Here is a 25971-nt window from a genome sequence, read left to right on the forward strand (position 1 = left end):
ATTTTGGCTGCATGGAAAGCGCCCCAGGCGTGATGTATAAAGTGTGATGTGTCCCCTCTTCCTCTTTTTCCGAAGCCTGCCACTCGGATTATTATTTTTGTGAAACCGATTTAGAACCCAAACGTGTAATTCTTTTATAGGTCATGGGAATTCCCAAATTTTTACAACCATTGCCCCAAATAGTAAATAGAGAGCTGCCCAGAGAAAATTGTGTCTCGAGTGATGTTTTAGCCGTTCCAGAGAGTGGGGTGTGCAAACATCTATGTACAGTTCCCGAGAGCTACTCCTCAGAATTTTTGGCGGTCATGTGTGGCTCGGTTCCCCAAACTCTGACCCTATCTCAGACCAAAACATGTCATTTTCTGGTACCTCTTTTCAGACCTGGCCTCTAAAATACATTTCCATTTTCAGACCTGGTCTCTAGAATCCAAACCCGTTTCTGTAAAATCGAAATCCGTTTTCAGACTTTCAAACCAAAATGGTTAAAATCTATATCCTATTTCAGACCAAAACGGTTCAAAAGCCATACCTATATAGCTAATCTCGTACCCCGATCTCAGTCGTCGGTTCGGGAATGTCGACCGTGGGAGATCTGGGTACGAGATTACTATATAGCTTATTTAGGGAATACCCTCGGGGGACCCTCGGGGTACCATTAAGCCGCGGCCACACGAGCGATTTTTTCAAATTTTGTCGTGTCGCCAGCGCGAGATGAAAATCGCACGTGTAGCCACCCTCGAACTTGCAACGCGACAGGTGAAAAAATCGCAAGAAAAAAGTCGCCAGAATTGAAATTTTCGCGACAAAATCGTAGAGATAGCGCCCGTGTAGCCACCATGCAACTAAGCCTCGTCATCCGCAATAGCTCGGGAAGCGCCGGGATATCAACGACTGAAATTTCCGCCCGAAGTTGACGGTAAAATCTCTGTTCCTTTCTCTTTGCGAGCCACGAACGGACCCACCCTGACCTTTTCTTAATTTTCTTCTTCCTTCGTTTGCTTTTTATCGTCAAGAAGAAAATGCAAAAAGGCGAAAAACAATATCCTCGCCTCGGACGGTCCAAAAGTGCCGTCCGCCTTCGGTCTGTTTATAGCGCCAGGTCTCTTGAAGTATGCTATTCACGCGGCTTTCAATTTGTCGCCAAACTCGCTAGAATTTGTCACTCGTGTAGCCACCCTCTCGCGCTGGCTACGCGACAAAATTTGAAAAAATCGCATCACCTGCGCGACCAAAAAATCGCTCGTGTGGCCGCGGCTTTAAAGGCCCCTGGTGTGCGCCTTTCGGTGTTCGGTCTCCAAGACCCGATATTCAAGACCTTTTATGTCTTTTATGACTTTGTACAGTACGTCACTTGTCTTTGGTGACATCATCATCGACCATCATCGACTTGAGGATATCGCAAAGCAAAATGTTCACTAGATTTGGCACTCGCACAAAAAAAAAGCAAAAACAAAAGAAAATCGTGCACGGCATCCTGGAACAAAGCAAAGAAAAATCTTGAATTAAAAATTAGTGAAAGATTAAAATTCTCACGAGTATAAAATGGTTGACCCCAGCCCCCAGCCCGGGTCTCGAAAGCAGAGAAGACCCTGGGGACGAAGTTGGATTAGACTTCCGCGATCTATCAGCGGATTATCTTTACTCAATTCCTAATTGATGTAAGTATCATTCATTTGCGATCAAACAAACTTCGTTCGCACACATGTGCGGTTGAAATGAGCAAGAAAAAGCAAGATAGCTGGCAGTTATGCGAGTTATGTGGCAGGCTGTTGTATTCTCGCCACCTTAGTGACCACAGGACCTTATGCGAAAGCGGTTCAGCCCTCGAATCTTCCCAACACGCTTTCATTCAAGATGGCTGCCTCCACGCTATTGTTGTGGAGAGGAATCACAAAAAAGTGCAAGGTAAGTTTTCAAAAATAGCAGCAAAATCTCTGAATGATTTATTTAAGGACGTTCGCGCGAAAAAGTTCTGCCCCACAGATTTTTTTCATACTTTAGGTATGGTCAGCTAATAAGTTATTGATGTCAGAAATGCAAAAAAAATTGGGGGTCACCGACTTCGTTTCAGAGATACAGCGCTGGAAAAATACCCTGATTTTGAAAAGTTGGGCCTTCGTAACTCAAAATGATCTCCACAGTTTTAAGTTTAAAATATTCAAGATGAGTAACTGGAGACAAACTATTTTAGTCAAATTTTATCTAAGCGTATATGTTTCGTAAATTAGTCCAACTGGTGTCATCCTTGTAATTAAATGTAGCCCTCAAAGAGGACATTCGCGATCGTCACACAGACAAAAAAGAGTGTAATTCGATGGCGCGTGGAGAGAAAAATAGAAAATAATCAAACTTCTGCCCCATAGATTTTTTTCATTTTTCTCTAAAACGTAGACAATCGATAAAGAAAGTGATCAATTGAAAAAAAAAGTGGGGGTCACCAGACATCTAAGAGAGTTATAATGAAGAGAAGCTAGCCGCTGTGGTGACAGATTCCAAAGTCACGTTTTTGCGTGACAGGTCAGAGAAGCACTGGAACCTAAACAGGGATATCTATCCCATCATGCACAGCTCACAATGATTGCTCGAGTCAATGTTTTCGTTCGAGTGTGCTGTCAAAATTCTGATCGTTGAAGTTATTTATTGTTATTCTACCTTCAAAACATATACAGCTGTTTAGCCAATGCCAAGAAAATGCATCTGTAGCCGTTAGCGAGGCGAAAATGTGAGAAGTAAGCTTATTTATTTACCTAGAATGGGTATGTGGAGATTGATTGTACACGGGATTGGTGATCAATAAAATTGCTCTCATGTAAGGTAAGACTTTCTCGTTTACTATCAAAACTTAAAAAAGCTTAAAGGTGACTTCGTTTGACGAATAGACTACATAAAGTATTGCATTTCAATTATTTTGTTATATCGAGAGTCAAGTAAATATATAAATCTCTTGGCGCGAAATAGCCGCAGGACCGTATCAACGCCTTCTTTTGTTGCAACCTTAACCCGTCTAATCGTTTCACGTCGAGTTTTCGTTTTTAAAACTGTGCAACGGAAATGAATTTCCCCCTTTTCCCCTTTTTAATGTTGTCACATCGGCCGACATGTGTGTTTACCTCCGTGTATCGTCAACCATGAATTGCGCGTGACATTGCGTGGCGTGTGCGTTACTTGCGCACTAAAGATGCGCATAAAAAATAAGCGCGAACGTCCTTAAAAAAGCTTTTATCTGTTTGCTGTCAAAATTCAATGCCAACTTGTGAAAGGTTTGTAGGGAGTAGGGGTAGGGAGACAGCGGGGGGGGGGGGGGGGAGAGGGAGGGGGAGGGAGACAGGTAGCATGCTTGGCCTTCTTCTGATGGAAGAAGGATAATCGAAAAATTTCTTTGGAAACAGAAATATATCTGTTTACTCCTTAGGGCAGACATCAAAAGATTTCCGCACATGCACAGCCCCATGTGTTAATTATGCATACCCCACAGTCATACTAACACTCTTCCAAAAACGGCGAGTGTGAATAGAGGTTGAGTTGCAAAATGTTCACATAATTTATGTATGGCACTGTGCGGAAATTTTGCCCAGGAATTTGATAGAGATGCCAATTTTTTGTGTTATTTCTAATGTTAGAAATTATCTAGATATTCGATGCAAATTTATGGAAATAAGAAAAAAGAGATATAAGTTTCTGAACAGTTTTGGTCGTGATGGTGTATCATAATGTTAACTGTTCAAGATTATTTCTTTCTTTGGTTAACAGATAGTAAGTTGCCACTGTCTTCTAGAAACGATGTTATATTGCTCAACATCAACACGATGAGAGAGTGCCATATGCCCATTGGAAAAAGGGTCTTGGTGACATCAGTGAAAAAGTCTCAAAAGGTAAATGATTAGAATTTTCTAGTATTTAAAGGTATAAATATACTTAATGGAATTTTTTAATGCTAAACAAATACTAGTCATAATATACTCACTGTAACTTTACAATAGATCAATGATCCTAGATCTGCAAATTAACAAAATGAACCCTTTAAGCCAGGGCCGTAGCCAGTATGAGGCAAACCGAGGCACTTGCCTCAGTCATTGTTGACAAATTCACAAACAGTTAAATAAGTAAAAAAAAAATGTTAACGCAACATGATTGTTGGATCTAACACCCAATTGTTATAGTGGCCTCAATTAGTATTCCCTTGGGCCTGTTTTTGCACGGGAATTTAGGTTAATAATTTGCATTTTGCAAGTGACACTTTGCTGAAATGACATTTTCTGTTCATTTTACGTTGAACTTTCAACGAGACGCGCTTCGCGTAGTTATCCGCAGTTTCTACAGTCTGCTAGCAATTTCCTCTGGAAGTTTCGTCTAAACGCACCAAAACAATTTTAAATCTTCTTCGCCTCGTCAGTAACACTGTTAAGCTACAATGTTCAGCCCTCCCGGGCAGTCGACAAAGTGAAAAGAGTTTAGAATAAATTGCGTGAATAAAAGTGTTTGCCTCCGGCGGTTACAATGATATTATGTTGAATGATAACGCGAAGCAGGCAGTGCCCTGAATTACAGATGAGAAAAATTAAGCAGAAATTCATGCTAACTAGGTAGCGGCTTCCCAAAGAAAACTGCCTTGTTTTCATGTGTTTTCCCGCCATTTCTCGAGTCTTCTGTGTTCTCTGATCTGAGTGAGAAAAATCTATTAAAATGCAGCGTTCTATCAACAGCTTTTTTCAAAGAAAGCGGAAAGTAGTTGCTCTCACAACTTGCTTTCTGTTCTTCTCAATAATCGAACCAAAATTTAACCTTGTTTTGGCATTACTAGTATTCAGCGAAACAACTTTGTCTTTCATTCCATCTAGTAGAGATGGTGGTGTCAGTGAAGAAGCCACCGGAGATGGTCGGAAAGAAGTTGTAGCGGCAAAAACCGGACAGGCGGCAGCGCCACCAAGTACAGGAAGCTGTTTGTGCGAGCCCAGCTTAAGCGCTCTCCGCAGGTTGAAGACCAGGTGCCGTTCATCGATGGGCTCTAACAGGCTGAATGGCCTTGCCTTAGCTTATGTCCACAGCGAAATCCCTGTGGACCCGCTTGAGCCTCTACAGCAGTGGGATGCTAGTGGGCAGAGGAGAATCGCGCTGGCATTTAACAGCTCACTTCGTTGCCATTTAGAAACGAAAATCCTCAAATGAGAACTGCCGAGACCAGGTTTTATGAGCCTGCGAGACTGAGCACCCCCCCCCCCCCCCAATAAACCCTTCTTTTTACGAAACCTCTGGTCAGGCAAACCTGGATTAGGTCGTTGTTATCTAAGGCCTTCCTATAGAAACAAACCGCCAACAAACACATTAAACAGCTGCATACAAGAACACAGAGCCCCTAAAGTAGCATTTTAATAGCCCCCTCCTCCCCCCCCCCAAAAAAAAAAAAAAAAAACATCACCTCGTTCTCTTAGCGGAATTTTTGTCAAATAAGGTTCGATCTCAGTGTTTTGTTTAAACGTAATCATCATAAAGACCCTAAATTGCTAGGCGGGGAATTCAACCATGGATGTTGCCTCAGTCTTTATTTTTTTCTGGCTATGGCCCTGTAAGCCCTAAAGTGATCAGCATCAAATTTCTCCTTATAATAATAATAATAATAATAATAATAATAATAATAATAATAATAATAATAATAATAATAAATAATAGTCTTATATCCTCCTCCTTGTAAGTATCAATGCTTATTCAACCCCTGAGGTCATGAGAATTAAGGATGTGATCACCCAAGGCAAATTTTCTTGATATTTTAATAACTTCTGCCCAGTACTTTCATAAGAAAAGTATGGGGACAAGATAGGAATATTTGTTCTTTGATATTAGGGTTAATGGGCTTAATAAGAAGTACTTTGAGTCTTTATATGAAATTTAGGATCCACCACTTCTTTATGGCTGCTAACCTTGTGATCGACAGCAGGACATCTTTCTTTTACATGAATGTTGATCAGGATATTTTCTATAAATGTTCTTTTGATCAGATTGTGTGCATAGCATGGCCTTCTACAGGAGTTACACCTGAATGTAAGTTTAACATACATCTGTGTTGGTTGTTGTATAAATGCTGTTGTAGTCCAACTTCTGATCGTGAGAACCTCCAAGAGTGGACACACCCCTTAAGGCAGGGGTTTCATATTTAAGATTTTGAACAGTTTGGCAAGAGGTTTTGGCACCTGGGTAGAATACTTAACTTGGATATGGTCTTCTACTGAAAAGGTTGGTAGGGATGTTAAAAGAAGCTGGGCAAAGTCTTGTTCACAGATGGTCAATGTACCTGGTGCCCTGCCCTTATAAATGTGCGGTTCCAGAAAATATCCAAACTCCCCCCACCCACGAAGGTTTTTTTTTTTATTTCACACCCTTATCCCCTTAGGAAATTCCAGTTTAGCTTCATACTTTGCTTCTAAAATTTTGACTTTTAAGACCCCCCTCACCTGAGAATTTCCAATGACCTTCCATAGGGCGGGTACAGATTTTTTCTGGAACTGCACAATGAAACCCCTGTAAGCAGACATTTAGTCAAGATCCCAAGCATACCCTGGTTTTCCTTGTCTTCAGTCCTTACTGTGCTTCTGTCTTTTACCATCATGCAGGAATCATTTTTGAGGCTTATTTTCAGAAGTCATATAAATTGTAAAGACAGCTTGAAGTACTAAGCTAACAGCTTAAACTAGCATAGCCCAAGAGTCCTTGAACTTATTTTTTAGTTCGTTATTGGAAAGATTGTAGTGTCTGAGATTTAGAGGGATATATTTAGGGGTCTATACAATATTTTTATTGGTGGTGCTTATATTCTTAGTTTCCCGACATTACATTTTATATGCTCTGGATACTGATGGATTCCACAGAATAATTATTGTACTGGTATGCATTAGGTGCCTGAACCAATTCAGCTGTTGACTCTATCAATATATTCCATTGCGCTCCACAACGGTCATGTCCCTGGTTATTTTATTCCTATTTTTCCTGCCATATGCATGTCTTACAAGTCAACAGTCTGCTTCTCTCAGATTTCAATATCCCAAACACAAAGCTGTTCTCTCCTGGAAGATTCATGGTGATTCCAAAAATATAATATAATATAAGATAGTAAAACTAGTGCTCTGATCTTATCATTGTGTCCAGGTGCAGCATTAACACCGTTATCCCTTGTGAATACTCAGGTAAGATCTGTTTACTATCGATCTTTAACATCATCCAATGTTATTTTCCTAATCCCACCCTAATTGCCATCACCATGTGGGGAGTAAGGATCTGATAATGATGATCGATATTTCTCCTGATAATTTGAGGTCATTGGCAAGCCTAAAGGGTGCTGAGAATAATAAAATTCATCAACTTCGTATATTTATTGTTAGGTGTCCTTTGGGTTTATTATCTCTATTTTGTCAGGTTTCAGCTGGGGATATTATCAGTATTAGTCCAGTAAAGGATCTATGTCTGCACGCCGCAAGAGTGGAACTTGAGTTGTGGTGAGATTACTAATTTAAATTATTATTAATCTGTAAACATATTACTATGAATTCATAACTTATCACTCATTTTTAAAAAAAAATTTTCTTCCCCATAGAAAGGATTAAAAAAGTTAAAGGTTTCTCATAAATACTAAGTTGTGTCTCATGTCTCATGATTTTCCCAAGAATAATGTTTTTTTATATGAAATATTCTGTTTGACAATATGAAACTTTTTTGTGGTCAGATTCTTATTTTCATTTGTTTTTGTTTCAGATTGTGTAATAATATGATAATTACCTCCAGGCAAAAGGGAAATAATTGCTATCTTGATTTTCTTTTCTGTTAGTGAGATGGTTGAATTTGAAGTAAATCAGATGTTTACTGATTATTGCCTTCATGAACTGCGTAAGTATAGGCTGCCAACCAGGTAGCAACAACCTCAGTCTTCTATTTCCAAATGTGTCCCACGGACTTTATTTAGAGACAATGTTTTTTTAACACTTTGCTGATTGAAGCAATATAAATTATTGATTTTTTTTACAGGTAACCAGTTTGTTTCTTCTGGACACAAAGTAGAAATTCAGTTTTATGGTAAAAAAAGACAACTTCTGGTCACTTTAGTAACAGGATCTTACGATTCAACTAAAAACTTGACATCTTCAATGCAATTAAATGAAAAATTGGCATCTTGTGACAGTACAGCTATGAACCTCTCCAACAAGCTTGTATCTTTAAAGCTTGATAACGCATCAACAAACATTGTGCAGTCTTGTAATGATGATGGTGATGACTTAAGTAGTCACGAGATACCTACATCCACTGTCCATCCTGCGATTGGCTGTGAAAAGGAACTCAGTGAAGGTGCAAATCAACAGCAACTTAACAAATTAAACAACCATACTCCACAACATGATATCCAGCTGAGTTTAGAACACCAACCTCAGAACTGTCTGGAATCACAACAACTGAATCAAAACAGTTGTTCTTCTGTTTTCTACTACATATCGCCAGAAGAAACACAGTTAATAATTCTCGCACATGGCGCTCATCAAACGAAAAATAATGCGTCAAGGAGAAAAGTGACATTTGATTCTATTGGAGGACTTCAGAAGCAAGTTGGATTGGTGCGTGAAATGATAGAGCTTCCATTAAAACACCCTGAAATGTTTACAAACTACGGTAAGTGATGGCTGTTTTTACTTGTACATGTAGCGTATCATTCAGTTGAAATATAGAATGATGCCATTATAGAAACGTATTTGTTTTATCTTCAGTTCTATGTTATAGCTGATATTGATGAATATTCTGGGAATATAATATTGGTTCCAGTTTGTGGCAGTATTGATTTGCTAAGTGCTGAATCAATTTCGTATTAAAAAGGGCAAAAAGTCTTCCACTAAACAGTGTGAGAAGAGAGACAGGTCCAGAGATTTTTGACAGGAAGAATCCAAATGTCACCTTTCACACTGTGCAAACTTAAAACTTTAAAAAAATAATTAAAATTTCATGATTTGTTTACTTTCCTTAATAATATATTATAAACTTGCTTTCTAAGAAGCTCATTTCCATACATCATTGCATGCAAAATAAAATGAGATTTCTTGCTAAACACAGATTTGAAAGGGAGGTGTGGATATCCTGGCTCTATTCCTTGACCTGCCACAGGAATATTCATCCAATACAGACAAACAGACTGACAGCCTTTATTTATTCACCACCTGGTTGATGCACCATCTACCATGACCAAATCTCTTTTTCTTGTGATTTTGCCTTTTATACCAAACTGTTTGACTAATAATTGTGTTACTTTTATCCTGCCAGGTATTCCACCCCCTCGTGGTGTGCTTCTCCATGGTCCCTCGGGAACAGGGAAGACCCTGATTGCACAAGCCGTGGCAGAGGAATCTGGTGCCCACTTTATCTGTATCAATGGCCCAGACGTTTTGAGCAGGTTAGTTTACAAGAATGGATAATTTATGGTAATTTATGTTGCAATAAGAAGTCTGCATGGTTTAGTCTGTCTAAGCCCCAGAAGTCATACCTCTATAACAATTTTCACTCCGGGCAAAATCTGCTGTAACTTAAGTGCGTTACTTTGGGATGATCCAGATCAGGATCAATAATCCATGATCATATGGATCATGGCACATCAAAGGAACCGACGAATCCTTGCCCAAAGTGGATTGTTCAGTTCTTTTGATGCACCATGATCCAAATGAACTTGCATCATTGATCCTGATCTGGATCATCCCAAAGGAACGCACCCTACGATTTTGCTGTACCATGTTTAGATCTGTCTGAGCTATGCCAGCTTAGCTCGTGTATTTTTTGTCATTAATAGAAACTAAGAGTATTGCATTTCCTCTAATTCCAGTTTAATTTACAAAGTGTAAAGGTTTTGAGCTGTTAAAATAAAAAATCCAATACCCACGACTTCCACAAGGGTACTGAGCACGAATCTTTGCCATTTTAGAAGCTTACCTCTGCATGTGTCTTGTTAGGTATTACGGCGAGACCGAGGCTCGTCTGAGGGACATATTTCACGAGGCTCGTGAGAAGGCTCCAAGTATAGTGTTCATAGATGAACTTGATGCTTTGTGTCCCAAAAGGGACAAAGTACAGAATGAGTTTGAGAAAAGAGTGGTGGCTACTCTGTTGACTCTTATGGATGGTGCTAATACAGCGGTGAGTTCATCCACTTATGGTATTAAGGGAGTGGGGAGGGGAGGAGTGGGGGAACGCTAAGTTAATTCACTCTTGGTATTAAGGGGGAGTGGGAGAAGGGAAGCTAATGCAACAATGAGCCGTTTTTACACGTACATGGCAGGCAGTAAATAGTTATTGCAAACAAGATACATAGCTAAGCAAGTGACGAGTAATATCGAATCAGTTAAAAAAAGTTTGAGTTTAACTTAAGAGTTTAAAGTTTGAGTAAACAAGGGAAGGGTTCTGGCCAAAAAGGATTATTGTTTATCTTTCTTTTGGATAATTTTTCTTTTGAACTCAATTTCTCAGTTTCTCATTTCCGCCATGGTTTCCGTTTCACAGAATTTCTCGTCTGGTCACGTGCTTGTATTGGCAGCCACCAACCGCCCAGACGCCTTGGACCCAGCCCTCCGCAGACCAGGGAGACTGGACCGAGAGATTGAGATCGGGATTCCGAACGCTCGTGATCGTGAAGATATTCTAAGAACGCTTCTAAGGACTGTGCCGCATAGCCTCACAGGAGAAGACTTCACCAGGTGATAAATGACAACCCTAATATGCTGAAACTTGGAAGGAACTTATGTTATTAGTGATGAAAGAATCGTTTCAATATAGTACTGAGGACCGTCTAGCATCTCATCCTGGGGCAGTAACAATACTCCTCCTAGTTGCTTCATGTTGCAGAAACTGTGTTAAGCTCCAGGACCCGGTTGTTCGAAAGCCGATTAACACTAATCCACGATTAAAGTTAACCGAGGTTTTCATCTCACTCGTTAAAAAATGTTTTTAAAAGCTGATTTTAAGCTAATGGTAAAGAAAAGTCTAAGTCAAAATTGAGGGACAAAAATCTTTTGAAGAATCTTTATTGGTTAGTAACTAAACTCGAATCAAACTTCACGTTAATCCAGGATTGGCTTAATCAGGCTTTAAACAACTCGGCCCAGCTGTGTGGGCCACTTAGACTCGTAGTGCTGCATTACCTGATAAAGTACAGTCGAACCTCTCGTAAGCGACTACCCCATTTTAATCTCGCTACTTTTTATTCTGAAATGGTTTTCACTTAATTGGATTTATACGAAAAGTGCCATTTCCAAGCCGGTCTTATTGTGATAGCATGAAAACGTCTTTCATGTTGCACGTTGCTAAGCTCGCCTTTTGTGCCATTGCTGTTTTAGTTTTGCTGACATGGCCCATGGTTATGTAGGAGCAGATCTTGCCGCTGTGTGTAAGGAGGCCGGGCTCATGTCATTCAAACGCTGCTTAGCGCAGCACGAGGTGACATCATCCTTTGATGACAGGGCCAGGGAGGAAAGCATGAAAGCGCGCCTTTTGGTCACTAGAGAAGACATCGTGGCCGCGTTCACACAGGTTCGACCCAGTGCTATGCGTGAAGTTGCCATTGATGTTCCTAAGGTGAGTACGGCCTGGTCTAGATCTTCTTTCAGCGTACTTTTGAAGAGCGAACATAGTTGATATTGAAATCGCTTACTTGCTGGTTGTTTTTCTTGTTGCCAACATTGTGACAAAATTTTTGTCAATTGATGTTGTGCCGTTCACACGTGCTAACTTGTATTTGCCAAAACGAGTTTGCACACTTTAACTCGTGTGAACGCGCCTTTACATGGTCAAAGGGAACGATGGTTTAAATTCGCTGACCGCCCTCGAGATTAGTTGAGTGTAACGAGTTGAAGGTTAAGGGAGAGCGAGATTTAGAACTTTTGCTGATTTTCATGAAAAATAAGAACAGATTCCAACTGGAGGAGTGTCTTCTGATATTGTTGATCATTTGTGGTAAGAATGTTGTTTTTATTTTTTGTTTAAGGTGCGTTGGGAAGACATTGGAGGGAACGCTGTTATTAAACAGAAGCTAAAACAAGCCGTGGAATGGCCACTGAAACACCCAGAGGTAAGCCGACTTCAAATTGCGCGGAGGTGAACTTTTTTATCAATTCAAATTAAAATTAAATTAAATTTTAAAAATTAAATTTTAATACTTATATAGCGCCCTTTAACATCTAAATGATCAAAGGCGCTTTACAATCCAAGAAAGCTAATTACAAATCAAATCAAATCAAATCAAATCTTGGTTTTTGAGGAGAGGGGAAAACCGGAGTACCCGGAGAAAAACCTCTCGGAGCAGAGTAGAGAACCAACAAACTCAGCCCACTTATGACGCCGAGTCCGGGAATCGAACCCGGGCCACATTGGTTTTGGCAATCATTCCACTGCGCCAACCCTGCTCCCCGTGTCCGATGTGAAAAATTAGGAAGTTATCAACCGTTCACTGCTTTGAACGATTCATTTCCACGGAGCGAATATAGGTAATGTCTCCAAAACGAGATGAGCGTTTAAACTTTTAAACATTCATTTCTTATTAAAATAAGGAAATCTAACACACACCGATGGGACAATTGAAAAGAAAAGTGACGCGTTGTGGAGCCGTTTGTTTTATGTTTCTTTTTTACTAAAATCAAGCTGTTGTATATTTCGATGAAACATTTTTTTTGTGTCAATTCCAACTGAATTGCCTTGTCTTCCTTTTCCTCTGTGGTATTTTTCGTATATCTCCTAAAACAAGACATTTTAAAATTGAAAGAAAACGTTCAATAAAAAATAATCTTCAAAATTTATGTGAACAGTGTTTCAAAATTTGGAACTGAATAACGCTGAATGAAGATTTCGTTTTAGTGGAACTTTTAAAGAAGGTTTCCCGTCTTGGATATTGTATAATGTAATAGCAATATTCAATTGTCAACTGATAATCTTCCTTTTGGTAGGCATTTCAGAGGCTAGGTATCCGGCCTCCCAAGGGAATCCTGATGTACGGTCCTCCAGGCTGCAGTAAGACACTTGTAGCAAGAGCGCTGGCCACAGAGAGTGGGCTCAACTTCTTGGCTGTAAAGGGTCCGGAACTGTTTAGTAAATGGGTTGGCGAGTCAGAGAGAGCCCTCAGACAGGTCAGTTACGTGAACAGAATGTCTCCGTTCCGTCCGTTTGACTGTCTGCGTTTTGGCAATCATTCTGTTTGTTTGTTTGTCTGTCTATCTTTCCGTCTATCATCTTGTCTAGTAATTTAATCTGTTTCTTTTTCTGTGTAGTTGTCAATCTTTCCATCAAAGTCTATCTGATTGTCAGCCTATTGCTCTTTCTGTCTAGCTGTTTGCCTGACTGCTGTCAATCTTTCTGTGTTCTGTCATCTGTCTGTCCATGTGTCTCTCTACCTTTGGTGTCTGTCTGTCTGTCTGTCTGTCTGACTTGCTCCTGTCTGGCCTCGTAGATCAGTTGGTAGAGTAATGGTTGATCAAAGCTACAGGTCGTGGGTTCGATTCCTGCAGAGGTCGAAGTTTTTTTTTCTTTGCCTCTTGCGGTTTCCTATTTCCTTACTAGCGCTAATGCGTAACGTGCAATCTGATTGGCTACACAGGTGCCGTCTATCGATCGATAGACGGCAGTTTGTCAGAGCGCGCGCGATTTAGCATGCATCATTGCACAAATATATCAAAATTTATGAAATAAAAATATTTTTTTCCTTCATAGATCGATCACTGAGGTATGCTAAAACAATTAGACGGGTCGCTCTTGGTTTCTATCGCCTTTGATAGTTGGCTCGGGGCTTCGCCCCTCGCCAACTATCAGCCGATAGAAACCTCCTTCTCGCCGTCTAATTGTTAAATATAAATTTCACGGGTTCACTGCCGAGTTAATTCTTTGATCCACCATTCATGTATGATACTCGATCTGTCTACCCCTTATAATTCACCTCAGAAATACAAGTTGACCTCGTGTCTTTATTTTGCCAGGTTTTCCAAAAAGCCCGCGCTGCAGCACCATCCATCGTCTTCTTTGATGAAATAGACGCCCTCGCGGCCAGGCGTGGCAGTGGCGGAGACGATGGCGCCTCTAACGTCTCCGACCGCGTTTTAACGCAATTGTTGACGGAGCTAGACGGCGTGGAAACGCTGAAAGACGTCATTATGGTCGCAGCAACGAATCGTCCAGATATGATTGACAAGGCTTTACTCCGCCCAGGAAGGATCGACAGAATCTTGTATGTACCACTCCCCGACAGAGAAGCTAGGAAAGAAATTTTTAAAATTCATCTTTCAAAGACACCCCTTGGTGCTGATGTGGTGATAGAAGATCTCACCGAGAAAACGGAAATGTTTTCAGGCGCTGAAATTTCTGCGTTGTGTCGAGAAGCGGCGTTAGCGGCTTTACAAGAAGATATCGAGTCCAGTAAAGTGCTGAGGAGACATTTCGATGCAGCCTTTATGGCGGTGAAACCGAGAACTTCTACGGAGTTGATTGAACTATACAAAAAGTACCAGAATGAGAGCGGCATCCATTCTATTTGATAAATACTCAATAAAACTACTACAAAAAGTGCATTTTAGAATGTCGTTGTCTGGTTTACCTACTTACAAACCGTCAACTCAGCCCATGTGTCTCGATCTATCTTCGAGCCTTTACAACACGGCTCTTTTATTCATTTCATTTCATTTAATTTATTTGTTTCTTCGCTCCTGATAACTGGTACACAAGTATTAAATAGTCTCGTTCCTATACTGTAGTCTATTTAAACTCTGGTATATCGACATCAAGTTCATGTTGATCGTATCAACATACAGTACTGTAGGTCAAAAATAGTATGTAAAAGGATAACAGTCTGGACCTCGTGACGGGGCCTTTGCTAAGTACCCTCTACCCTCCGCTGGGGGAAATTTTCACGAAAAACGGACAACAAACTGGGAGGCTTGGGTCGAGGCTTGATAACCACTAGGTGTCATGCGTAATAGACCAACTTGGAAAAGAACGCGGGAAATCCAAAATGGCCGTCATAAGGAGCACAACAACCCAACAAAGTTGAACGAAATTGACACATTTTTAATACGTTCTCTTTGTGTAAGAGATAATTCCAGATGGAATGAATCAGGAGAAGAGGATTCTGAAGGCAGTATACTGAATTGGCTATCCCAAAGCCTTGGCGAATGAGTTTGAAGGGGACAATTTCGAATGGTTATTCGACTGCGAATCGCTCTCTCCTTTCCTGGAGTGGTTTTGCGAAAATATCGATGGAAGGAATGTTCTTTCACCGGAGGGGTTAGGGAGGTTGGTTCATTTATTCGTTTCTGTTCTTACCTTCATTCCAAGGAATGTTACTTTTGGAAACTGTACTGGTCATTACAAGTTTGTTTGAAGAGGACCCACCTAAGTTGTCTGGGATGGGGAGGGGGTTATCGAAGACACTACCTGTCCTATGAACATTGCCAACAAAATTTTATTGGCTTTAAAACTGGAATTAACGCACAAATATGCAGCTAGCAAGAGTCGAAATTGCTTGATAAACAAGAAAAGTGAGGTTTGAATCTCATTGTCATTTTTTACTGCTGGAAAGAGGAGTGGCTGTGCAATTAACACACTATCTTTTGAGGAAGAGGAAGGGGGATGCAGGCAGAGACCACCATCTATTTTGTGGTTTGGTGGGCCATGTTTGAGTATAGTTGTTTTGACCATTTCTACTGGCAAATAATCTTTGGAAGACACTGATGAAAATCAGTTAAAAATCACGTAATGAAAGATCAGAGGGATGTTTTGAGGGATGAAATAATATATATGAAAGATCTGAGGGACTGGATGTTCTGCGGATCAAAATGGTAGGCAGTTTTTGATGTTCACGTAGCATTACAGTGTATCACCGATAAAAAAAAGACTTTTTGTAATTAATATTGGCAACCTAAATTTTATACTTGGCAATCTTTTTGTAAAAGAAGTTTGCCAATAGGTAACTTATAATAAAATTGAGCTTGCGGTGCTGATATCTGATGACATCTGCAAATGGTTAAACTTTCTAGTCTTCTCAGACAAGGATGAAAAACCATAGGCCCAGTCCACAGCACTTTCAGTGATCACTCTTGTGGGAGGTAAAAGAACCATTGGGATTTTGACAAATCTCAGGCATTGACCAGCCCTGGTGTCTAGCTCAAGTTCATTCATTCACTTCATTATGAAACTGTGCCCATTGGAAAACGTCACTCGTTAATCACAGCAATCTTTTGTGTACAGGTATTGTTAAAGTGAAAATTCGTGGAATACATCTATTCATTGAAACACAGTAGAAAAACAATGGACAAAAGAAGAATGTTACTTCTGGTGGCAAAACTTCTTGAACATTTACATGTACCAACTACTTGCCATCAGTTGTTGTACAAAAAACATTGATGCTGTGGGATAAGAAAGGTTTTCAATTCTAATAAAAGCTTTTTACATTTTGGGGGGTCTACAGAGTTGCCAAGATGGCTGGTGGAGAAGAGAAGTCAAGATATGAACTGCTGGAAATCAGTGATCCTTCAACACTGCTAATAAGAGGTGAGTTCATTACAAGCTTAATACAGGTTCATGGCGAGGAGAAAGAGGGTGTATGATAATGATTATACCTGGCTGCTTTGAGAAGGTTAATCATCACTCTGGCTTACATCTGTTGAGGTGTTCAGTTGAAAATACTTTTGCCCACTTAAATATGAAAATTAATATTACTTCCAGCTCCTGCTTTGATAGCTTAACTTGCCCAATGACATTCCTGTGCTAAGTTTACTACTGTAAGAGTTTGTTGCAGGTGTTGCACCATTTCAAAGCAGTTTTCGTCATAGTCCAGACTTTGATACGTTCACAATTATGCCAACTTAAAGTTCACGCACCGGTCGCAAGCTTGAGTTTTTATACGTTTGGGTGAGCACCAAAATCAATCAGTAATGAATGATTCAAACATTGATTGATCCCAGAATCAATAAAAATCAATACTCACTCACCAAAAGGTCTTTTGACGCAAGAGGTAAAACCAGAGCTTTGCATGGTGTTTCAGTATAAACATGAACAACATCATATAGTAGTTCATATCATTCATGCGCTATCAAGACTGGGCTTGTTTTTTGTCTTCTCTGATGAGGGATGGGGGGGGGGGGGATTCTGATCCCCCCCCAACTCCATAACTCTGTTAATTCACAACTACAGATACAAGAAGGCTTGGAGAATAGATACATGTAGTGCTTCCAAAGATGTTTCCTTTGAGGTCTGCAACAGGAAGTGATGAGGTCATATGACATGGTATCACATCATGATCATAAAAATAAAATCAAATCATAATTATAATAACTGCATGTTAAAGTCAATGAACACTAACCGACCACGTCAAACTTTTGCCAGATAAATTTCTGAAAAAGTCCTGAAGTTTCATGGCATTTGCACAAATATTAAAAGAGTTATTCAGGTTCAAAGTCGCCATGGACAGAATCTGCATGCGTACTTGTGTTTTTGACTTACATTAACATTGTAATAGTTTATTAAATGAACTAAACAAACAGTCACAAAAATTGTTGATGTTACCCTTTAATTGAGCTAGTGCTCCAGTTTGATAGCGCCAGGTGGAGACCTTGGATGACTGTGAAAAGGATGGGATTTGGTAGCAGGGTCATTTTTCACCAACTTGAATCATTCATGACTATTTTCCCAGGAACCACACTCAAAATCATTTGCTTTATAAACCAAAGGAACATAGCTTAGTACCAGCCCTGGGTGATTGACAAACACAAATTTTATTATATATTTTTTAACATCTTGTGGAACTCACATATCTACCTTCTAGTCATCCATCAAGACAAGGCAACATTCATTTGCGGCAGGACTACTTTGTACCTCTGAGATGTAGAACACAGTTTGGAGTGATTGTTTTAAAGGAGGATCAGGAAATCGCTCATACAGTCAGAGTTGGTCCCTGGCATTTGCCAGTCCTTAAGTTCATCTCTTGGATGGAAACACCCTTCCCAGGTAAACCGTCCATTCTAGTTTTAACCTTTTAAGCCCTAACAGTGATCAGCATCAAATTTCTCCTTTTAATACCAAGGCTTATTCAACTCCTAAGGTCACTAGAATAAAGGACATGACCACCCAAGATGAATTGTCTTGATATTTTTAATTAACAATTTTTCCCAAGTTTTTTTATAAGAAAAGTATGGGGACGAGGTTGGAAAATTTGTTCTTTGATATTAGAGTTAAAGGGTTAAGAGGATATCATCAATATATGCCACATTCCAAAACATTAATAAGTTAGTGAAAATACAAGGACTTTGATGCGCCAGTTATATATCAAATTGGGCACATGCACAAATAAGTATTATGGCTATTAAATGTTTATTAATGGAATACATTTATTACAATGTTTACACTGTAAAAAAGATGAAGAAACAGAAACAAAACACAGTTACAACTGTATGTACAGTAAGTAGTTCATGCACAGACAACATTGGTGTAGCCCTTGGCCCAAAAACCCATTTCCCGGATTTCAGTTATTTCTTGCTCTCCTCATTGCTCTCCATAATTCCTTGTGGTACTAATGGGAGAATTTGTTTAAACATCATTGCATTATTTATGTTCATCTTTGGTGATCATTTGCTTTATCATCATCACTTACAAGTTTGATCAGTTAGTGACTTTATAAGGGGAAAATAGATACTCATCATTATCGGGGCCTAAAGGGTTAAATTAATGATAATAATAATTTACCAATTTATTTATATAGCGCATATTTATATATTCTGATCAATAGCGCTTTACAATCATATATTTAAGAGAAAACGAAAACACATTACCTTGAGAATAAAGTAAACTAAGTCACAAACTATAAAAAATACTTCTTAAAAAGATAGGTTTTAAGTCGAGATTTAAAACTGTTAAGTGATGTTGCTTGACGAAGCTCCGCTGGTAGGCCATTCCAGAGTTTTGGAGCTGCTGCTGAAAATGATCTCGCTCCCAGTGTTGTAAGCATCTTTCCCTTGGGATGGTCCAATAAGAGCTTACAAGTAGACCTAAGATTATATAATGAATTCGATTTTATACTAATAAGATTATTTAGATAAGTTGACACTAGGCCATAAATACATTTGAAAGTCAAAAGTAAAATCTTATAGTCAATACGCAAAGAAACCGGCAGCCAGTGCAGCTCTTAAAGCGCTGGTGTAATGTGAGAAAACTTTCCGATGCCAAGAATAAGTCTTGCTGCTGCATTTTGTACACACTGTAATTTAGTGATTTGCGCCTTTGGTAAGCCAAATAATAGCCCATGATTACAATAGTCAAGATGGCTGGTTATAAAAGCATGAACCAAAGTAATTAAGGAATCTCTCAACAGGTATTTCTTAATGCGTCTCAAGTTATGTAAGTGATACAATGCCGCATTACAAGCCTTGTTCATCTTTTGCAGTGTCTGTCAGATGCTACCAAAACAGAAATGGGAAATTGAAACTGAGAATTGAGAGACCATGACTGGTGAGTGAGATTTTGAGAATAATGAGTACAGCCAGCAGAAGGAAAGTTAACCATCATTGCCTTTTTAGTCAATTTTAGTTGACGAGTAGGCATAAGCTCTTTATGCACCATGTCTTTCAGTCGAACGGCTTGCTCAAAAATGACTGCTAAGTGGACATGTAACCATGAATGCCAAATTGGGCCAAGTTTGAGTACTTTACTTTAACAGACTCACTATCTGATAAGAAACGTAGTTCAGTGACAATTTTTCTTTATCTCAAGGCTTAAATTTGAATAACTAGTGTGGCCTTTTTCCTGATCTTAGCTAATTGGATTAGTGGAAGCAATGGAAAGTTGTAATAACTTAAAGACTTTTGATAAAACTATTAATAATTCTTTCATGAAAATCAGTCTTTATGTCAAACTAGAACTTCTTTGGAACAACTTCCATTCCATGCCCAGATTGCCACAGTTTTTGAGCAGGCCCTTCAAATTTTATTGACATCTCTCTTTATGAAACTTTTTACCTTGATTATGGTGATTAAGTGAGGAAAGCTAAGGTATAAGTTGAAAACCATCATATCTTGACCACAATGAGGTAGACTGTTCTCAAAGTTATCGTTCAAAATTGCTGAGCTTTTGCATTCACTGTTACATCCTTGTGGTTGTACTACAAAAACAAAAAAAAAGGAATCCTACTGTTGTTTGACATGCTAGAATGTACTTCACCAGAGTGTATAGTGTAAGGATGAAAATTATGCCGGAAACTACCTAGGGTGTATAGTATAAGGGTTAAAATTAGGCCAAAAGCAGAGTGTATAGTATTATAATTAAAAATAATGCCAAACACCAGAGTGTATAGTGTAAGGATGAAAATTAAGCTGAAAACTAGAGTGTACAGTATTAATATGAAAATTAGACTGAAAACTAGAGCGCATACTATTATAATAAAAAATAAAGCAAAAAAACAGAGTGTATTAATAGTGATAGGAGAAAAATTAGGCCAATAACTGGAGTGTTTAGTATCCTGATAAAAGTGAGGCCAAAAACCAGACTCTGTAGTATTAGGATGAAAACTATGTTGTAGACCATGGAAGCAAGTGCTAAAAATAAAAGCACTGCAGATCAGCAGTAATATTATCACCATTTTTCTGTATGCAGAACACAAACAAACATATTTAAAGAAGCAACCTGAACATTAAACATCATATGTTACTTAGGGGCAAAACCGCTCAGTAAATAATTTTATTATTTTCACAATGTTCGACAAGTAGAGCCTCGCTATAAAGTTCTTCTTGACAAATTAATCCAGCAGATGTATTTTTTAACGCAGTTGATGTATTTTTTAACGCAGTTGCGGGATCTCCTGTGCTTTCTTAAACTGTGCAACTGCTTGAAAGACTTTTCACACACTGTGCATCCATAAGGCTTCTCTCCAGAATGAACTCTTTTGTGCTTCCTTAGATAACTGGAATAATGAAAATTAGGCCAAAAACCAGAGTGTATAGTGGTAGGATGAAAAGTAGGCCAAAAATTTAAGTGTTTACTATTATGACGAAAATTAGGCCAAAACTACAGTGTATAGTAGTAGAATGAAAATTAGGCTGAAAAGTAGAGTGTATAGTATTAGAATGAAATTAGTATATGTAATCGCATGAGGCCAAGTACAATTAAGGATAATTTTCACATGTATTTTCAAAGTTTTTAGCAAATTCGCGACAAGGGCAATTTGCAAAACCTTTGAAAATGCAAGACTTGTATTTTAGTGGAATTTAATCCTTAATTCTACAGGAACTCATTACGATCACATGTTTATAACATAGAGGGCAAAATTTTCTTAAAACTATCGAGGCACTTTGTAAAACAGTCAGCCTAAAAACACTCACTGATAAGCAAAACAAACAAACAATTCACCTGTTTCTTAGTGTACAAAACAGAACAAAAAAAAAAAAACGAGAAAAGTTGATTGTTATATACATGTAATAAAGAAAAAGTACAAGTTTAATTCATGAGCAAACTAACAACAATCAAACCTAATGTTAGGCGGGCTCCATAATTTTGATTCACCTGCACTGTGAAGCTTGCTCCCACTTAAAAGTCACATGAACACAGATCAATAAAAATAGCAAACCGTGGGTCCAAAGAACGAACTTGCAGAGTAATTTCTTCCACTGAATTTGACCTGCTCCTTCCTTCCATCAAAAGGGCACTGTTATTATTGTTTGCTTATTGTTCGTTGGAAGAAGCCATTGCGAGATGAAAGAACTTGGTCTTGGCCATGAATGATTTCAGATTTTCAACGAAACAAATTCAATCAAGTTTTTAGCTTTTGACACAAATAATCTTTTTGCTGTTTCTTGTAAGAAACAAAGTTCACCTTTAGGAATTTCCTTTGTAGCTGTAGCTCTTGATTTCCAAGTATTTTTGGCACAAACAATCTGGCTTAAAACGTCAAACAAAGAACCTGAAAGAAGTCGTTGTTGTTGTGGCACAAAATGAAGAAACCAGCTAAATGTAGAAATGGCGTGCTCAGCCAATCAGGAGCAAGTATTTTTGCTGCTTGACCAATCAGGAGTTAGTAATTTTGCCGTCTGTGCAAGGAAAATTAAGAAACAAATGCCCTTTTTTTTCGACCAATCAGCATTCAGTAATTTTGCTCTCTATGTTATAAGGCCGAAAACTAGAGTGTATAGTATCAGGATAAAAATGTGGCCCAAAATCAAACTATAGTATTATGATGAAAATTGGGCCATAAACAAGAGTGCATAGTATTGGGATGAAAAATAGGAAAAAAATTAGAGTATATGTTATTATAATGAAAATCAGGCCAAAAACCAGAGTGTATAGTGTATAGGATAACAATTAGGCCAGAAACCAGAGTGTGTAATATTAAGGTGAAAATTACGGCAAAAGTTACAGTGCATACTGTTATGATGAAGATTAGGCCAAAAACTAAAGTGTATAGTATCAGAATGAAAATGAGACCCAAAACCAGAGAACCTAGAGCGTATACAATTATAATGAAAATTAGTCCAAAAACCAGAGTGTATAGTATTAGGGTGAAAATTACGCCGAAAAGTAGAGTGTATGTTTTTTGGATCAAAATTGGGCCGAAAACAAGAGTGCATAGTATTAGGGTGAAAATTAGGAAAAAATTAGCATGTATGTTATTTTAATGAAAATTAGGCCAAAAACCAGCGTATATTATAATGTTAGGATGAAAAAATGGCCAAAAACCAGAGTGTGTAGTATTAGGAATTAGGCTGAAAACAAGCAAATATGATATGACTTAAAATTATGCCAAAAATTTAAGTGGATACTATCATAATGAAAATCAGGTCAAAACCCGAGTGTATAGTATTAGAATGAAAATTCGGCCAAAATCCAGAGTGTATAGTACTGTGATGAAAATCAGGCCGAAAACCAGTGTATAGTATTATGGTGAAAATTAGGCAGAAAACTTAAGTGTGTAATATTAAGCTTAAAATTACGCCCAAAATTTAAGTGTATAGTATTAGAATAATAATTTTGCCAAAAACCAGAGTGCATAGTATTAGGAATAATAGTAGGCCGAAAACTGTAGTTTATACTATTATTAAAGTATTGAAAATTAGGAAAATTACATGGAGTGTATAGTATTAGCGTAAAAATTAGGCCAAAAACCAGTCGAGAGTGTATACAATAAATTATTATAATGAAAATTATGCTGATAACCAGAGTGTATAGTATAAGGATGAAAAATAGGCCAAAATTGAGGGTATAGTATTATGGTGAAAATTAGGCTGAAAACTAGAGTAGGATAAGATTGAAAATTACGCCTAAAACTAGAGTGTATACTATTATAATGAAAACTAGGCCAAAAACCAGTGTATATAGTATTATAACTTACCATGATTTGGAGCCCAGTAAATATTTTGATATGCAAAAGCTCAGTATTTGTATCTCTAAAATGTGAGTGAGAATTTCAGCTGCCTTGTCTGGTCACTTAAATCTATTCTTGAGAAAGACGTCTGAATATTAGGCACTGATGCTATTTAGGACATCACTCACCAAAAATGAGGTAGTGATTTTGAATTATGCTGTTGCTTGCCAGTATTTGCATTGCTCATGTTTTTAGGCCTAGATTTGATTTTAGTTTCATTGGATCACATGCATATTGAGATATGTGAAAATTAATCAAATTTTAGAAACCTGCTGATGGAAGTAAGACTATCACCATGACTAAGGAAAATTTACATCAATTTATTTGCAGTGAAAATAGTGAGTGGTACATTACAAATTATTCTTGATGCATTGTGACATCAGTCAATGACGTCTTTCTTGGGTGAAATTGAGCAGAGGAGGAAGCTAAAATTTGGCCACAGATGTGTAACGTGAAAACAAGTGTGGTGTTCTGTCAGGGGGGGAGTAGAGACAAATGCTTGGTTTCTTGAACAGAGTGGATAGTTTTCAGTCAATCCATGTCACGCGTGACCAGTATTTTTGAAATTGACATGTCAGTTTTCAACATCCCCAACGAGATTTCAGAGTTCCCATAGAAATTTCCCCAGTTTTTCGACAGTATAAAGCTATGAATTTTCTTCACATTAAAGCATTAAGTATTTTAAATCTTTTTTTTTTCTGTTAACGCATCTTTTTCAGAAAGAGAAATATTCAACATTCCATTCACATGTCGGACATTCCAAAGAGAAATTCGAATGTTCATTTCATTCTTGAAAATACTGGTCAAGCGTGACGTGAATTGACTGTAAGGTACTTTGGCCACTGTAAAGTTATTCAAGTGCTGAGCAAATTGCTCTGACGAAGGGCTGATGATTGAAACATCAGCAGATGAATCTCTTTACAGTTGCCAAATTACGGTATCAACCTGACGTTCATGAAATCTACTTAGACTGCTGTTTAGGAGATAATGATGTTTTACCTTTCATGCGTTATTTTTTCAAGTAATTTTTGACATCTTTTAACGAGCATCTGAAAGTTTTCATTGTAATTTTGCCATTGACCTATGACGAGTTCAGAAATGAATTTGCCAAATTTAGCAAAATGTAAAGTTTTATAGAGATCTGTTTGAAACCCAAGGAAAGAGTAGAGAAACTGAATCAGTAATTTTAATTTTATTTCTATTGTCTAGGTAGCATTCATACATTTCTTTGAAAAATTTTAAAATTTGGACTATTGTATATCATAGGATAAGACCTCTATGAAATTTCATAATTTTTAATGTGGTAAATTCGTCTCTGAACTTGTCTTCAGCATTATCTTATTTTCAGAAATGTCACCTTATTTCATGTATTTGAATTTTTTTAAATAATCAGTGTCCTTGTAGAGTTCACTGAGTACTAGCACATGAAAGTTAAAAAAATAGGGAAGATACTATGTATACAACGGAAAATATCAATAAAAACTACAAAATGGTATTTTGTAACTGGTGTTTACTTGCTGTACTGGTTCTGGAAGAAATTTTATAATTCAATATGCATGATGTCAGAATAAATTGATATTCATCAATGATGGTATATCATCAATTATGCAAGAACATGATGTCATAATTATTTACATATATGAATATTTATTGGCAAAAGACTAAGATTCAGATTCAAAATCAGGTCCAAACTTGATTCTGATTCTGAATCCGATTCGGAGTACCTCTAAATCAGATTTAGAATCAAGTTTGGAACTGATTTTGAGTCTGAATCTGAGCCTAATGCCAATGAATATTCATATATGTAGCTTATTGTGACGTCATTTTCATGCATAATTAATGATATCACGTCATTTGCATCTCATTTGGTTAATATATTCCATCTTTTTGAGTACTGAAGAAAAATCAAGACCCTCAACCAAAAACACCATATTGAATGCAATTTTTTATTAACAGCACAATTTATTACAATTACAGGTTAAAAAATCTTTGCCCACTTTATGTGGAGCGTGATTGATTCCAGTCAAAACTTTCAAATTTACTGTTGGAATTGTGGATGTTATGTTAGAATAAATTTTGTTTTGACAAATTATCTTTGGCAACAGCTTTCAAATGCACTGTTTACTTCAAATTTTGTGGCAAAATTGATTTTGTTGCAATGAGTCTAAGCTAATGTCAAATTTAGTGATGCAAGGAGTTTAAAAGCATTTGTTGCCACATAGAATTAATTTTGTCACAAAGTTTGAATTTAATAGCTGTTACCAAACATAATTTGACAAGAAATTATTCTAACATAACATTCACAAGTCCAACCAAATTTGAAAATTAAATTTTGACTGGAATCACGCACCATAACTATACTCTTTAACTACAGAATTCAAGTAGAAGTTGACCACAGCTTAGTTTTTAAAATATAAATATTAACAGCTAAAGGGTTTGATAGAAGAGGCATAAGTGACAATTTGACCTTGAAATCTGAACTTTTCCAAAACAGCCGTTTTCACCAGAGAAGAGTTTATAAATAATTTCTTTGGTTAATATTCACGCAACCATTACAGACTTTAAATTTTCACCGATGG

The 25971-nt window shown here is 37.9% G+C and overlaps 1 protein-coding gene across 1 annotated transcript; it reads left to right on the plus strand.

The window, feature by feature from the left end:
• The first annotated feature begins 1601 nt into the window (after positions 1–1601).
• LOC146472057 (ATPase family gene 2 protein homolog A-like) lies at positions 1602–14563 on the plus strand. The gene is made up of 14 exons (XM_085120622.1): positions 1602–1905; positions 3751–3872; positions 5994–6036; positions 7138–7175; positions 7405–7484; positions 7814–7872; positions 8011–8646; positions 9289–9418; positions 9969–10152; positions 10516–10709; positions 11349–11586; positions 11996–12079; positions 12951–13130; positions 13974–14563. The coding sequence occupies exons 1-14, from the start codon at positions 1716–1718 to the stop codon at positions 14526–14528; spliced, it is 2733 nt and encodes a 910-aa protein (XP_084976748.1). The 5' UTR covers positions 1602–1715; the 3' UTR covers positions 14529–14563.
• Positions 14564–25971: the final 11408 nt, after the last annotated feature.

Source organism: Pavona decussata, unplaced genomic scaffold (assembly GCF_977016875.1).
Source record: "Pavona decussata unplaced genomic scaffold, jaPavDecu1.1 SCAFFOLD_102, whole genome shotgun sequence".
Lineage (NCBI taxonomy): Eukaryota > Metazoa > Cnidaria > Anthozoa > Scleractinia > Agariciidae > Pavona > Pavona decussata.

What these genes read in the sequence shown, in the direction of transcription:
- LOC146472057 (XM_085120622.1), top strand. Translation starts at nt 1,716, where the DNA reads ATGAGCAAGAAAAAGCAAGATAGCTGGCAGTTATGCGAGTTATGTGGC. An exon ending in TGGATGGTGCTAATACAGCG is followed by an intron (nt 10,153 to 10,515) that starts GTGAGTTCATCC and finishes TCCGTTTCACAG; the next exon opens with AATTTCTCGTCTGGTCACGT. An exon ending in ACAGGAGAAGACTTCACCAG is followed by an intron (nt 10,710 to 11,348) that starts GTGATAAATGAC and finishes TTGCTGTTTTAG; the next exon opens with TTTTGCTGACATGGCCCATG.